The sequence below is a fragment of the Typopeltis vanoorti genome, chromosome 8, assembly GCF_054136105.1.
Source record: "Typopeltis vanoorti isolate ZY-2024b chromosome 8, IOZ_Tvanoo_1.0, whole genome shotgun sequence".
Classification (NCBI taxonomy): Eukaryota; Metazoa; Arthropoda; class Arachnida; order Uropygi; family Thelyphonidae; genus Typopeltis; species Typopeltis vanoorti.
In genome coordinates, this window is record NC_143556.1 from 142,515,424 (window position 1) to 142,531,320 (window position 15,897).

At 34.9% G+C, this 15,897-nt stretch overlaps 2 protein-coding genes across 10 annotated transcripts in view; one reads left to right on the forward strand and one right to left on the reverse strand.

Moving 5' to 3' along the window:
* LOC150104397 (NAD(P)H pyrophosphatase NUDT13, mitochondrial-like) overlaps positions 1-15,897 on the forward strand; it is a 581,172-nt gene that overhangs the window by 557,831 nt on the left and 7,444 nt on the right. Inside the window, exon 14 of one of the 9 annotated variants that reach the window (XM_090396348.1) lies at positions 11,510-11,599. The exons of the other annotated variants lie outside the window; for them this stretch is intronic. The gene's annotated coding sequence lies outside the window, so the exon portion shown is untranslated. Of the gene's footprint in view, positions 1-11,509; positions 11,600-15,897 lie in introns of those variants that run through there. 9 annotated transcript variants of the gene reach the window in all.
* The window catches only part of Cad74A (cadherin 74A), an 850,889-nt gene that overhangs the window by 538 nt on the left and 834,454 nt on the right, over positions 1-15,897 (reverse strand). The window contains exon 39 of the mRNA XM_090396473.1: positions 1,027-1,056. Coding sequence (XP_090252599.1) covers positions 1,027-1,056 — 30 coding nt within the window. The remainder of the gene's footprint in view (positions 1-1,026; positions 1,057-15,897) is intronic.

Here is a 15,897-nt window from a genome sequence, read left to right on the forward strand (position 1 = left end):
TTTCCAGTTGTGGCACAGGGGCACTTATTTAATTAAACTTGCAGAAACGAATTTTTTCTTTAGTTAATGTAATCATACTATGATGAAAAATGTAATTAATTGCTTTATATGATAATAAATAACACAATGTTTATATTACAAAATATGTGACTGTGGGACTTGGTGTTTTCAGATTTTAGCTGAGTTTAGCCTAGATGTGGAGCCCAAACAGATTACAAAACAGAGGAGTTGTTATTTAATATATATAAATATATTAACTAAACTGTTAAGTGATGCTTAGAAAATAAGTATGAAAAAATAAAACAGTTTATTACAAAGTATTTGTCCTCAGTGAAACATATGAGGGTGGTGCGAAAAGTTCTCCACCTCAACCATAGATAGAAGAAAAAAAAATCTTGCCAATAGTGCTGCTAAGTTTGTACATCTGTCTCAAGCATCCATGTGAAATTGCAAGTCATTCTATCAAGTAGTTTGTTTTATACAGCTGTCTGAATCCCTTGAAATGGATAAAATTGAGTATGGTGCGGCTATAAAATTCTTTGTAAAAGGTTTAATGCCAAAAGAAATTCATTCGAAGTTCATAAAAGGATAATTAATGTAATCTTCAATTCAGTTTAGTGTTGGTTAAAGTATAACTGTGTTGTGCAATCAGAATTAATACTACAGGAAAAAAATTAAATAACAATGATTATCAAAAGAAAATATATATCCAGGAGTCGATGTTTATAAAACACAGGAATTTATTAGTCATTACATTAAATAAACCAGTTCAACTGTAGGTAGTAAAGCTAGTCAGTGTAATTTATTTAATGACATTTTTTATTATTATTTTAAATATTATTTTATTTATTTATCTAATTTACTTAACTAATAAATTCCAGTGTTTCATGAATAAATTTAGTCATAAAAGTTTTTCTACTTACAAGTCATTGTTTATACATAAGACCAGTCTCTCTCTCTCTCTCTATATATATATATCAATCAGTATTTTTTTAAAAAAAAAAGTATAATATCTAAACTACTTACTCTGCAGGACTCAGAATTGATGCTTGGCCACTAAAAATAAAAACAACATATGTTATTTTTTTTCTTCCCAGATGATTTAAGACAATTCCTGAATATATATACCCTCAAGGGGGTGTACAGGATATGATAGTACTACATGAAAAATTTACATCACTACTAACTTCCTATCTACAATTTTCCTCCAAATCAATCTTTTACCTGTCACGACTCCAACATTATTAGATCTTATATTTCTATCTTCTAAGGCACTTTTTACTGTATCAATCCACCTATATCTTGGTCTTCCTTTGGATCTTTTTCCTGCCAACTGGGCAAAGGACATTTGGTTTGCTAATCTTTCCTCTCCGAAACCAAAATAAAATGATGATACACATATATTATTTGTTGTCTTGTGTCTGTGTGTACACATCAGAGACCAGCTAGTAAAGAAACCTTTACAAATCATGTAATTTAAAAATTATAGTGGACACATACTAAATGTCATAGTGCATTCCTAGCCCACTTAATGTGTGTGTGCCAAATGTACTGATACTGCTAAAATCCAAGGGCACCCAATATGTTATATAATTATATTATGTATTATACTAACTCCTAAAATACAATGACTCACAGTTAAAAGAATATTAAAAAAGAAATGGGTAAGGTCAAATGGACCACATTATTAAGAATCATGCCTCACATTCAAACAGAAAAAATTAAGCTTTATTCTATGCAGATGACACTATCTTCTTAACCACCCAGTGAGTCATGGTGGATTAAATATATCAACCATTTCAAACTTTGTATCCATGTTATTTAAGTGATACACTTCTAAAGCATATTCTGCATAATGGATTAGCTTATCATTGATGGTATGAAAACAGGTGTGTGTTTGAGGGGGGGGGGGATCAGCTGCATTCTCAGTAGTGAACTCGAGACATTTTAGCAAAAACAGAAAAATTTAGTAACCTAGCCAAGCACATGGCATATCTACTCTCCAACCAGCATAGTTTCGAGTTATAATTCAATGAGTGAATGTTTTAGGTGGTAGTGAAGTTCACTGACCAGTATAAGATGAGTGCACTGCTTATTGTAGGCCTGAAGTGTTTCAAAAAAATAAAAAATCTACCTTTCAGTTCACCTTGTGGTACTAATGTATATGGGTTTCCAACCTTTCATAGGTGGGACAAAATATCAAATTAGCAGTTTATATGATCCTGTTCAAACACATATGAATCTCAATAGGAAACCCCATATTTAAGCAGAGCTAATCTAAGTTAATATAATAATTAAACCAAAGAAGAAGCTGACATATGAATAACATAATTGCTTGAAGTATTTAAAAAAAAAAAAAAGAGAGAGAGAGCTAAGATATTGGTGAACTTAATGTGGGGATCTGTGAGCTGGGATTGAGGGAGAAAAAAATGGAATTTCTATTTTCACTAACCTGTAAGAAGAATTAATGGCAGACTTTTCACTTTTTTCTAAAAGAAATCCACTCTTGGAACACTTTGAAAAAGAGGATTTTATCTATGAATTGGCTTACTGGCAGATATTTTTAACTATGTAAGTGAGATAAATCTTTTAATTCAAGGTCTTAAGTCACCATTATAGATGCTACTGAAAAATTACAAGCCTTCTTGGCTAAGCTACTGATATGGAACAATAAGAAAATAGAGGCCACCATCCTTACCAACTTTCAAATGCTAGAGGAAGTGCCTTACTATGATGAAGTTGAGATACAAAATTCCCTGTCATTTTCTTAGAAAATCTGTAAACACTCAACTTTTGAAAAAGTTCTGAAGAATTTGTTTCTATCTTGATGGCATTAAAGTTGAACCATGGATCTGCAGTCCTTTTCTTATTGGTAAAAACTGTATTGAAGATGCTGACTTAACCAAAGATGAGCTCACTGATCTTAAGGAAAAAACTTACTACAACTGGAATTTAAGTCAAAAAGCCTTGGAGAATTCTACTGTTCCTTGAGAGAAGCCCATCCTCACCTTGTAAAGCAAGCTATGGAAGTCTTACCCCTACAACAATATCTTTGTGAATCCAGATTTTCAACACTTGTAACCATTAAAACAAAAAAAAAAATTGAAATTGATTGAATGTTCAACATGACACATATTGCCTTGTGTCTGCACGGTTAGCCTAGTGTGGCTATGCGCTTTGCAACCATATGCTGGGTGAAGGAGTATCCTAGGTTCGATTCCCATCGATGACGTGAGGAGCTTAAGAATCTCCTCAGCCATGCCAAGTTAGCCAGTCTTGGGCATGGACAGCAAGCCCCCCCCCAGTTTATCTGGGATTTTTCATCCTGCAATCAGGCAAACCGGCCCGTTTACCCACAGGCCACAGCTTAATTCCCTCATTAGGAGGGCTCAACCCTAAGGGGTGACTAGGAAGGGGGAACGCCACACAAAAAAACACAATATTGTCTTGTCACAGACCACCCACAGTTTAATGTTTTTATTTAAGTTGAAAGTTTATTTTTTCACTTGATAATAAAATTAGTTTAATCCTTGATCCAAGTGTGAGCAAACAAAGTTTGCGCCTGAAGTATCTTCAGGACTAGGGCAAGGTGATACAACACCAGGGCAACTCGTTGCAAAGGTGGAGAAAGCTACCAACACTCCTATCTCAGTATCTCCTATAATGCAAAACACATCTCCTTGCGGATATGTCTAATGTTATGCATTAAAGGAAGGGCCACTACCCAGACTAGTTTCGACCTTTATTGAGGTCTCTTCAGTGGGAGCCAGGCCCTAGTGGAAATACCAGGCAGAAGCATTAGCAGGTCATCTCTACCTATAGGAGTTGCCAAATGGTGTGCCACCCTTTTTTAATAAATTACTCTGGATTTAGAGAAAGATGTTGAAAGTTTATTTTTTCACTTGGTTAGAGTATAATAAAATTAGTTTATCACCTTGTCCTAGTCCTGAAGATACTTCAGGCGCAAACTTTGTTTTGCTCACACTTGGATAAAGGATTAAACTAATTTTATTATACTCTAACCAAGTGAAAAAATAAACTTTCAACATCTTTCTCTAAATCCAGAGTAATTTATTAAAAAAGGGTGGCACACCATTTGGCAACTCCTATAGGTAGAGATGACCTGCTAATGCTTCTGCCTGGTATTTCCACTAGGGCCTGGCTCCCACTGAAGAGACCTCAATAAAGGTCGAAACTAGTCTGGGTAGTGGCCCTTCCTTTAATGCATAACATTAGACATATCCGCAAGGAGATGTGTTTTGCATTATAGGAGATACTGAGATAGGAGTGTTGGTAGCTTTCTCCACCTTTGCAACGAGTTGCCCTGGTGTTGTATCACCTTGCCCTAGTCCTGAAGATACTTCAGGCGCAAACTTTGTTTGCTCACACTTGGATAAAGGATTAAACTAATTTTATTATAGTTTTTATTTAAGCTAAGCAACAACAGTCTTCAGATTGATATGTCTTGTTATTTAATGCATTAATAAAGAAGTGCATATATTACTTTATCACAGTTTTTTTTTTTTTAATATTTTGTTAACTGTATTTCAATATAATTTGTTTCCTTTGTAATCCTATATATTTTATCAAAATTAAGTGGAATAAAGCAGAAACTTTTGGCTCTTTATATATTTTATTTTATGCATTTAAAAACATTATTCTGCAAAGGAGTCGACAGGCTTCACCAGACTGCCAAAGGGAATCCAAGTCACAAAAAAAAAATAATAATAACCCCTGTTTTAAAGGAACCTATGATATCAACATTAAGTGAATACTTGTAATCAAAATAGAAACAATAATACTTGGTGATGATTGAAATATCCCACAGATGTTTTTGACTGAAACTAACAGTTCGTCTTCGGTGTAAAAGCAAGCGTTTTAACAATTAGCTAACCAAAAATCATACAAAATAAGCAGGAATAACTATTATAAAGTAATTAATGTGTACACTAATTACACTTGCATAGAGATAAGAATCTTTCAAACTTTAATAATGATAAGCCATTATTATGATTCAAATTAGAGGATAAAGGCCCTTATGCTCATGCATCCACAAGAATTCTGTGATTGTTTCATCTTGTCCCTAAGTTTTTTCTTATCAAAATACTTTGATAAGAAAAGTGTGAGTTTCATCTTCCTTATTTTGAACAAAATTATTGCTATATAAAGAAAAAGAATTAGTGAACACCACAACTAAATCCAATATAGAGGAGTCTCACACAACACTTTCCCAAAGAAATTATCTGAAGCATAAATGTTTGGTCAAGGTCTTTATTACATTGTCTCAATTTAAATTGCAATGATGCTTGTCATTGCCAAAACACTTATCCCATCAGTGTGATATACTAAACACACACACACACAAAGATTTTAATATGATTGTAAATTGTTTCTTTCTTCTCAGGAAAAGGAAATACGACAAGAAAGTTCTTACCAAAAACCAGGATCTAAATGATGCACACACACCAGGAACTACTTTTTTGCAATCTGGGTTGGTTTCTCTCAAATATAACTTTTTTTTTTCCTTGTTACATTTAGATCAGGAATCATATGTAGTGATTGTTTCAGGCTTCTGAAATTGGCATATTGTATATTATATAAGTGATTTTAGTATCATGATGTATGGATGGTATGAAGGATGGTTAAATGTCTTTCTATTGCATGATATCTCTTTCTATATCTGCAAAGTGCAAAGGTTAAGATTTGTTGTAATGCTGAACTTGCTATTATGAGACATCTTATTTTGGTTGAGGAAAGCATTAAGGTGTCTATCAATTTCTCATGTTTAAGTAAGCATTTGGTATCAAGTGACCTATTTTTTAAATATGTGATGGCCTGACACATGAGGTTGTAAATTTTATAGCCCATTGCTGCTGTGCATGGGCAACTAATTAATGGAGCAAGAAGAACATTGTTGATGTTTTTTGAACAAGTAGAGAAGATAGGCCCTGGTGATAGTGTGAAGACCATTCCAAAAAAAAAAAAACGAGAGAGAAATGGAATGAAAGAGGAAGGTGCATAGGTCATCAACATTCAACTTCACCATTTCAAAGACCTAACAATATGAATTATATTGCTATCGATTCATAGCATAGCTTCTGACCAACATATTTTTGTTGATGGAAGTCAGTGAAGCTCCACACAGTTGAGAGTATTCAAGTGTGCAACTTACTCTCTTTCAGATGTTTTCTTATGTGTTACTCAGAGAAATTAAGAAATTTTCTCTTCATTTTTAGAGGAAAAAGAATAGTTTTATGTGTAAGATAAATCAAAACCTTAGGGAAAAGTTTTATGAGTCTTGTCCATCACAGGCCATAAACTTACATGAACATTAATATTAGTTAATTCAAGGTGAGTAATCCACCTGCTCTATGGACAAACAAGAAGAAACTTTTTTCCACTTCAGGCCTCCAGTAAGCATGGAGGAAATTTCAGACTTAACAAATTCTTCTATTATGTAATGCTTTCAGTTACAGTGCAGTTTACACTAACACAGTTGTATTTATTGTCAGAGAAGCACCCCACCCTGCTTATTTAGTAAAAATACCATGAAAACAGTACCTTTTGTACATGTTTTATTAAATACTGTTCAGTGGTGTAGCTGGGGGGGGGTTCTGCCCTGGGCAGTACTTTTTTGAGGGTTTCGTGAAATGAGACAATTTTATTTGTCGATGATTCTTTTATTTATGTTAAATTAGTAATTTTTATTAATTAATAATTAGTTTTTAACAACTATATTTCTTTATTTTACAACTAAAATAAACCAAATATAAATATATCAAAACCGTTACATTTCCCTATCATGCTATAATTCAAATTCTTAAAAATAAAACACATGGTAAGGTGATTGCTTATACCGTGATGGCTGCATCTCAGCAGCAGGCACTGCACAGTCAGTACATATTTGCAGAAACATTTTTTTTTTCTTCTAATGTAGCATGGAATGAGGAGTTAGCTGGAAAAGAGATCAATGCAGCTTGGGGGATTTTCAAAAAATATTTAGTGGATGCAATGTCTAAATGTATACCACGGGTGAGAAGGTTAAATAAGTTAGGTGTGAGATGGATGAATAAAGAGATTAAGCATGCAATACAGAGAAAAAGGGCATTGTGGAGGCAGCATAAGAGAAGTGGAAGTAACCAATTTCATGAGTTCTACAAAGACCAGGCAAGGAGAGTGACTTGGTTGGTGAGAGTAGCTAAAGAGAGGTATGAACAGCAGTTAGCTAATGAAGCTAAAAAGAATCCTAGGGAGTTCTTTCGATATGTAGCCAGCAAAAGAAAGAATGATTATGGAAGGATGACATTGATTGGAGGAAATGGTATAAAGACAGCTGTTGCAGAATGTGTGGTGGAGATACTTAATGAGCAGTTCATAAAGATCTTTCAATCTTGTGAATGTGACTTCATGGAGAGATTAAGAGCAGTTGATGATGGGGAGGAGAGACTGACTGTAAGTGAGCAAGAGGTGTTTGGGGAGTTGAGTAAACTAGATGTAAATAAGGCTGTGGGACTTGATAATATATCACCGCGTATTCTGAAGGAATGTGCCAGAGAGTTGACACCTGCCTTGACATATTTTTTTAATACGAGTCTTGCACTTGGTCAAGTCCCTAAAGAGTGGAAGGAGGGCAAGATTGTGCCACTTCATAAAGGAGGTGATCGAACTCAAGCATCAAACTATAGGCCTATCTGTGTGTCAGGTGTTGTGGTTAAGTTGTTGGAGAAGCTTGTGAGAACTAGGATCCAGAGTTGGGTTGACAACAATGGTATAATCTTTGATGGACAGCATGGATTTGCTAAAGGGAGGTCGTGTTTTAGTAATCTACTTACTTATTACAATAAAGTGACTGCTTCCTTGGACAGAGGAGAAGGATACACAGTAATATACTTGGATTTCGCAAAAGCTTTTGATAGAGTGCCTCATGATAAGTTGACAGTCAAACTAGAGCAGATGGGGTTGGATATTAGATTAGTGCATTGGATTGGAGACTGGCTATCTGATAGGTATCAACAAGTTGTGTATGGGGGTGCAATATCCAGGAAAAGGAAAGTCACTAGTGGAGTGCCTCAGGGATCTGTTTTAGGGCCATTACTATTTAACTTGTATATTAATGATATTGGCGAAGATTTGGATGGAGATATTCAGTTGTTTGCAGATGATGCAAAGTTGGGACGAACCATAAAGAGTAGTGAAGATGTTGTGGCCTTGCAAGAAGACTTGAATAAATTGAGTGATTGGGCAAGCAAATGGGGATGTGAGTTCAATGTTGCAAAATGTAAGGTTTTAAAATTTGGAAAACAAAGATGGGATGCAGAATTTATGCTTGGTGAAAATATATTGTTGGAAGTAGAGGAAATAAGAGATCTGGGAGTGATAGTGGATAAGGATCTAAAATTTAGGGGTCACATCGCCAAAATTGTGAAGACAACACAAAGACTAATGGGAATGATGAGGAGGACACTGACATGTAGAAGTAGGGAGATTCTTGTTCCATTGTATAAGGCTTTGATTAGGCCACACATGGACTATTGTGCCCAGATTTGGTCACCTGGTTTTCAGAAGGATGAAGAGATGTTGGAAAGGGTCCAAAGGCGACTGACTAAGGTAGTTTCTGACCTCTGGAATGTCGAGTATGAGGAAAGATTGAAAAGATGTAATTTGCAGAGACTAGTGGAGAGAAGGAAGAGGGGAGATATGATAGAGACCTACAAGTTGGTAAGGGGTTGCTATAGGATCAATGGTGGAGAAGTTCTACAGCGAATAGTGGGAGATCAGGGGAGAACCAGAGGTCATCCCTGGAAACTGTATAAAGAGGGTGTGAGTAGGGGAGTGAGAGGTAGGTTTTTTTCGTGCAGAGTTGTGAATGATTGGAATGCCTTGCCTGAGAGTGTGGTGTCTGCAGGGAGTTTGAATGTGTTTAAGACCCGGTATGATGAGATGTGTGTGAGATAAAAGGACCTCCTAGATGAGTCTTTGACTCCATGAGGTCTTGTTTAATAATAATAATAATAATAATAATAATTTTGTGTATAACTAAGGACATCGACAGGGTTTTTAGGTTCCCGGTAATAATAATATTTCTGCAGTTCCCTATTATATTAGTGTTTTTGCTTAACCTTTTTGATGCATGTATAAAAATTAACAAGCATGATAATGCCTGATTCATCATTAGTTTTTTTTTTAATCTGTTACACGTTTATATCATTTGGGTCGTTATCGAAACCGATGAAAACATATTTATTGTATTCTTTATCTATGGTTAGTCTAGAGCAGGGGTGGGCAACCCTTGGCATGGTGCCAAACGTGGCACGCCAACAACTTTTTTCCAGCATGCAACCCAGGGCTCACCTTAAAAAATAAATACATTTCAAACATCTTCGCTGACTTGTATATTTTAACTTAATATAATATAATACAATTTTATTAAGTACAATGATACCAAATAAAAATGTAATAAAGAAGCAAACCCTACTAACTGTTTAAGTAATAAGAAAATAAGAAACAAAGATCCTATTTCCAGCCATCTATCTGCGATATGCTGATGTACAAGTTTCGTCCAGTTCAGTTGTTCAGTCTGGCTGCCTGACAAATGACATCATTTGTCAGGCAGCCAGACATGGTGTGACTCCTTTACCATCATCGGATATATCTTTTCATGTTTCATAAAGAACATATCCATTTTATAAAGTGTATGTTTATGTGGATTTGGATTTTATTAAATCATAAGTCATTAAAATATGGATTGGAAGTATTTATTGTCAATTAATGTGTTTAACTTATTAGATATAAAAGCAAATTTCCTTTACAATACCATAAACATACCATATTTTCTCGAATATAATACACTTTATTCCTCCAAAATTAAAGCTAAAAATCGTGGTGCGAGATATGTGGGGATTTTCGGAAACTAAAGTTTTCAGTTTTTTACATAAAATCACGGCATATATCTCACACCACGATTGCTATTTCCTGCCTAGAGAGCACTTTCCTTGTGTGCATCCTACCCAAATAGCACAGTCTTCTTTCCCATTCTTTCAAACAAAAATTATCAGTAATTTACAAGACTTGAGATACTTAATGAACAATCCTTCACGAATGACTAATGAACAGACAGCTATGGTACTAGGCCAGTAAAGATAGAGCAGCTATGAAGATGTGCATATGATTAGTGCGATATTAACAAAAAATCGCACGAGTCAAACATAAAAGCAAGCCGACAATTTTTGAATTGAAATGTTAATTAGGGAGCTGCGGTGAAAGGTGACTATGCCTCAGATTGTCAGAAATGCTATGCGTCTTTTTGACTTTTTTGTAGTATTTTTGGTGTATACTGAGAAGGGCAACAAAAGCTGTAGCTATGCCACTGGTAGTGCTGTTTTGAAGAAAAACTTTTAAGTCATTATCATCAACTTACTGCACTACATGATTAAGTTTACATTATAATTAATTTTCTATCCATAACTTTCCTCCAAATTAGTCGATTACTTGTCAGCACTCCATTATTGTCATATCTAACATTTCGTGCCTCTAAGATACTTCTGACTGAATCAATCCACCTAGACTTCGGTCTTCCTCTGGATCTCTTTCCTGCCATCTTGGAATCAAACACCTGTTTTGGTAAACTTTCCTCATTCTGTTTAAGTGATCATAAAAGCTTAGATAGCTCTGCTTGCACATTCTTGAATGTTAACAATGTCAACTTGTTTTCTAATATCTTCATTTTTAATATGGTTCTGCCATTGATGCCATATGTGATCTAGTCTTTGATCGAGTGCTTTATTTATAACCCAATTCCCAGATCCATAACTTAAAACTGGTTTGAGCATGGTCTTGTATGCTGCTAGCTTGGTATTTTAGCTAATTTCTCTCTTATTCCATATAAATTTATTCATCTGGCTACCATACTAGCTTTGCTTATTCTGTTGTCTATATCCAGATTTAACTTGCCATCTTTACTAAACACTCTACCTAAATAGCTGAAATATTTTACTTGCTCTATAGGCTCTCTATTCAGAGTGCAGTTGATGTGTTCAATGTTTCTGCTGATTTTCATGCCAAATTTGTTACAGCTGTCATTCAGTTTAGTTAGAGAATCCTGGAGACTTGTACTAGGTGTGTTTAGGAGTACATCATAATAAATTTAGTTTAATCCTTTATCCAAGTGTGAGCAAACAAAGTTTGCGACTGAAAGTATCTTCAGGACTGGGGTAAGGTTAGGAGTACATTATTTGCATAAAACAAAGAGTCAAGTTTGACATCTCAAATTCTAATATCAGATAATTCATCATCTAATAGCTGATAAATATGAGTGGAGATTGGCTGATTATAAACAAACTTGGAAGAAGAAGTATTTTTGTATTTGTAATACATAGTAGATACAGTCGTAAGTACAGTTTTTAAAAGTACAAATTTCAAACTTTTTTCTACTGTTATTTGTTTATTTACTTCTGATTAAAACAATCTATACTAGTCAAACACTAATCAATTCCCATTTAAAAAATTATAGGAACACGAAAAGACAAAGACCAAGTGGATATCAAAGAAGAAAATTAAAAAAAAAAAAAACATGAAAGAAGAAGCTGTTACAAATATGTCGGGAGCTATTATAAAATACATAATGCCAGCAACATCAGTTTCAACCATAGCAGCTGAAATAGAAGAAATGGTGGTGGAAGAATGGCAATAAATGGAAGATACTTTGGAACAAATGGTCCAGCAGGATAAGAAAAATATTGATGATGAAAAGAATATTGAACTCAATACGACAGAAGCAATAGAACAACAAGTAAAGAACGTCAATAGTAAGGAAATGGAATGGACAAATACAAATGAAATATTCTGTGATGTTGCTGCTTGGTCAATCCCAGTACCAGATGAAATTAAAATTGATATTATTAAGCAAGGAAGTGAAGTATTTCAAAATAAAGATGGACTTTTTGATGCAACAGACAGATCTGGAATAGGAATTAAAGGAGATCAGCGGCAACTTACAAAATCATGGTTTTATAAAGAACTAACAAATGGTGAAAATGTTCTTAGAACTTGGATGGTTTATTCTCAGACCAGCAAAAAAAACATACTGTTTTTGTTGCCATTTATTTGTCTGCGGCGATACAACTAGAGTATCGAGTTTTGTGAATGGTTTTAATAAATGACGAAAATTAAATCCAAAGATTTTGCAACATGAAACTTCGGAACATCTTAATTGCTTAGAAACATGGAAAACTTTAGCAACAAGGTTAAAATTGAATAAGACTATAGATCAAGTTAATAATTAGATCAAATTATTAAGGAAAAGATAAGAATGAAGGATATTTTGAAGAGAGTTTTGGATGGAATTCTCTTTTTAGCTCATCAAAATCTTCCTCTTCGAGGTCAAGGAGAAGATTCGTCAGCGACAAATAAAGGAAATTTTTTGGAGTTAATTTAGTTTCTATCTCATTATGACCCTGTTCTAAAAGAACTGAACATTCTGATTTATATAATAAAAGATATAGTTCATACTTATGTCCCAGAATCCAAAATGAATTCATAAATTTACTAGGAAACCATGTAAAAAAACAAAACATTGGCAGACATAAAAAAGGCTAAATATTATGGGATCCATTTCGACAGTACTCCTGATGTATCTCACGTGGATCAAATGTGTGAAGTTATCAGATATGGGCACATCAAAAATGTAAAAAAATGCAAATGATATTACTTCTGACATTCTGAAGAAATTAGAAGAGGACACATTTGACATCAACCTATGCCGTAGCCAGGGATATGATAATGCTGCAACTATGTCTGGAATTCATGGTGGAGTTCAACGTAAAATAAAAAGTATCAATTCTAAAGTGTTATTTATGCCATGTGCAAATCGCTCACTTAATCTTCGCGGAGTTCATGCTTTTGGAAGCATTTCTACTTGTGTAACAATTTTTGCAGTTTTGGAAAAATTATATTCATTGTTTGTAAGTTCAACTCACCATTGGGAAGTATTAAAGGAAAATGTAGGACTAACATTATAAAGATTATTAGACACAAGATCGAGTGCTCACTATGAAGCAAGATATAATATCAAAAAGCTAATTTTAAGTTTAAAACACTATGTGATAGAAAAGAAAATATTGACACATGAGGATCAGCTCAAAATTTACTTGGTGCAATTTGTGATTTTACTTTTTTGCATTATTTGTCTTTTTGGAATGAAGTTTTAGAAGTAAATAGTGCTCAAAAATACATGCAAACTAGCAGAATAAGTTTAGAAAAATGTAATGTGAGACTTGAAAACGAACGAGAAGGAATGGCGAATAGAGCAATCGAATATGCAACATCGAAATGCGATAAATTGGACATTCCTATAGAAAAAAGGGGCAGAAAAAGGCTAGGAGAATTGTTGGATGATGTTGGTCTTACACTTCAAGAGGAGGTGAGAAGATCAATGTTTGTGTGATCTTCATTGATCCATGTAATTAATTATTTTAATAATTCCACCTCTAAAGTAGCAAAGCATTTTGATATTAAAACTTAAACGCTAGACAATGTCATGATGTAAATATATTATTTGAAAGCAGCTATGTATTTCACGCAACATCTTAGTTAACTTTGATATGTCATTCCTTTATGACATATCAAAGTCGACACATTAGACTCTAGAACAAAATTTTCTACACAGTCATCTGTGATCCTCATGTTCACTTACAATAGACTATTTTGAATGCATCAAATATAACACTGAAGTGAAAAAAACTTTTTCTTTCATTTTTTTTTAATACAAGGCACCCTCAAGTGTTCTTCGCACCTTAAAAATTTGTCTTAAGTCAGCAGTGCACTTGAATCAACAAGGACAGCAATAAAATTTTATGGAATTTATGGTATATTCTTAAAAGTCGTGTTGCTTTAAATAACAAATAAATGTACAATTTGCTTTAATTAATACAGTACTCTTTCTGCAGATTATTGTCATTTGATATATAACTGATAGATGATAGACAGATGAATGAGTTTGGCCTAGCAATTTGAGATTTAGCAATCAAATTGATTTTCTTGTTGGATTAACCATAATGCAAAATGATGGTACATCATGACAGCACTTCATGTTGGCAACACAGTCTATACATGAATTGTAAGTCAGCAGTTAGAATTGAAGGAGGTACAGGAAGATGGTTTGATGTTAAATCAGATGTTAGGCAATGGTGCCTCAACTGTTATTCATTATCTGTATGGATCACATTATGAAGGAAATTCTTGTTTTTAGAGAACTTATGCCATAGTTCTATACAATATATGTATATATATACACCCAAAAACACAAGGTAAAAGTATTATATTTATTAAATATACTGCCATATATTTCAGACTGAAATTAACAGATCATCAGTGGCTTAAAAAACATTTGTTACAAAGTAGAATGCAAACAACTGATTTATTCAAAATAGAACGAGCTGCATGACGTTACATTACCAAAAACTTCATGCTTTAACTGAAGAAAAGGTTAATCATAACAGTGTAAAATAAATTGCACGTGTGTGTGTGTGTGCTAACCACTCGACCAGCCAGGCTGGCTGGTCGAGTGGTTAGCATGTCCGCTCTCCAGTCAAGAGGCTGCGGGTTCGAATCCCACCGTGGGCATGGATGTTTGTGATTGGCTATGGAAATACTGGTGGTGGTTGGCAGTAGATGGCGTTGGTGTAGTTGCGGTCAGTTGGTGGATTGTGAGTGGTGGAAGCAGAGTTGTAGAGCAGATGCTCTCCCTCAATGAGTCTTTGGACTCTCTGGAGGTGACAAATAATAATATATATATATATATGTGGGCTGTTCAATAAGTAATAAGACTAATTTTACTGTGGCGAAACCACTCATCGCAATATTAATTTCTGTGGAATAAAGACGGCATATACGGGCTGATGTGCCAGAGTGTCACGTGACTAAATGCAAGTACTTGTCGGCGCATCTACGAGGCACAACCAGTCTTTGAAATGGAAGCGTCCTTGGAACAGCGTTATGCGATTAAATTTTGTGCGCGCTTGCAAAAATCGACATTGGACACTTTTAACATGATGCGCAAAGTTTTCCACGATGAAGCAATGTCGAGGGCAAGTGTTTTTCGCTGGCATAAAACTTTTAAGGAAGGAAGGCAAAATGTGGAAGATCTTGAACTTGAGGGAAGACCTTCAACGTCCATCACAGAGACAATGATCAACACAGCAGCGATTATCATCAAGCACGTCAAAAGGAAGCATCCATTGCTGAAGAATGGCTTCTTATTGCACCACGATAATGTAAGGACACATATTGCTGGTTGTGTAGTGGACGTTTTGCAGAAGAACAACACATATCCTACCACACCCTCCATACAGTCCTGATCTTGCACCATGTGATTTCTGGCTGTTTCCTTAGCTCAAGAAACCACTAAGAGGCCGCCATTTTGAAAGCAACAAAGCATGTGTAAAAGCTGCGGAGGCGGTTTTGAAAGAACTCTCAAAAAAGGACTCTCACATGTGTTTAAGAAGTGGGCACAACGTTGGGACAAATGCATAGTCTCACGGTAGTTACTTCGAAAAAGACCATGTAAATGATGACGATTAAAGGTAATTTGTTTTCTGTATAAATATAGTCTTATTACTTATTGAACAGCCTACGTATATATATATATATATATATATATATGTATACACACACACACACACACTAGGGGGCTGTGCCTACGGCACCCAAATCCCCCATGTTCCGGACAGGTAGGCTGGTTCTCCTTGAATTCTGATGACTCGAATTTTGAAAACTAAGGGGGGGGTTCTGCCCCCTGGCGCCCAACTCCCCGAGTTCCGGACTGGTAGGCCGGTTCTCCTTGAATTCTGATGACTCGAATTTTGAAGACTCGACACTCAGGGTAGCCCCTGAGTTTCAAAT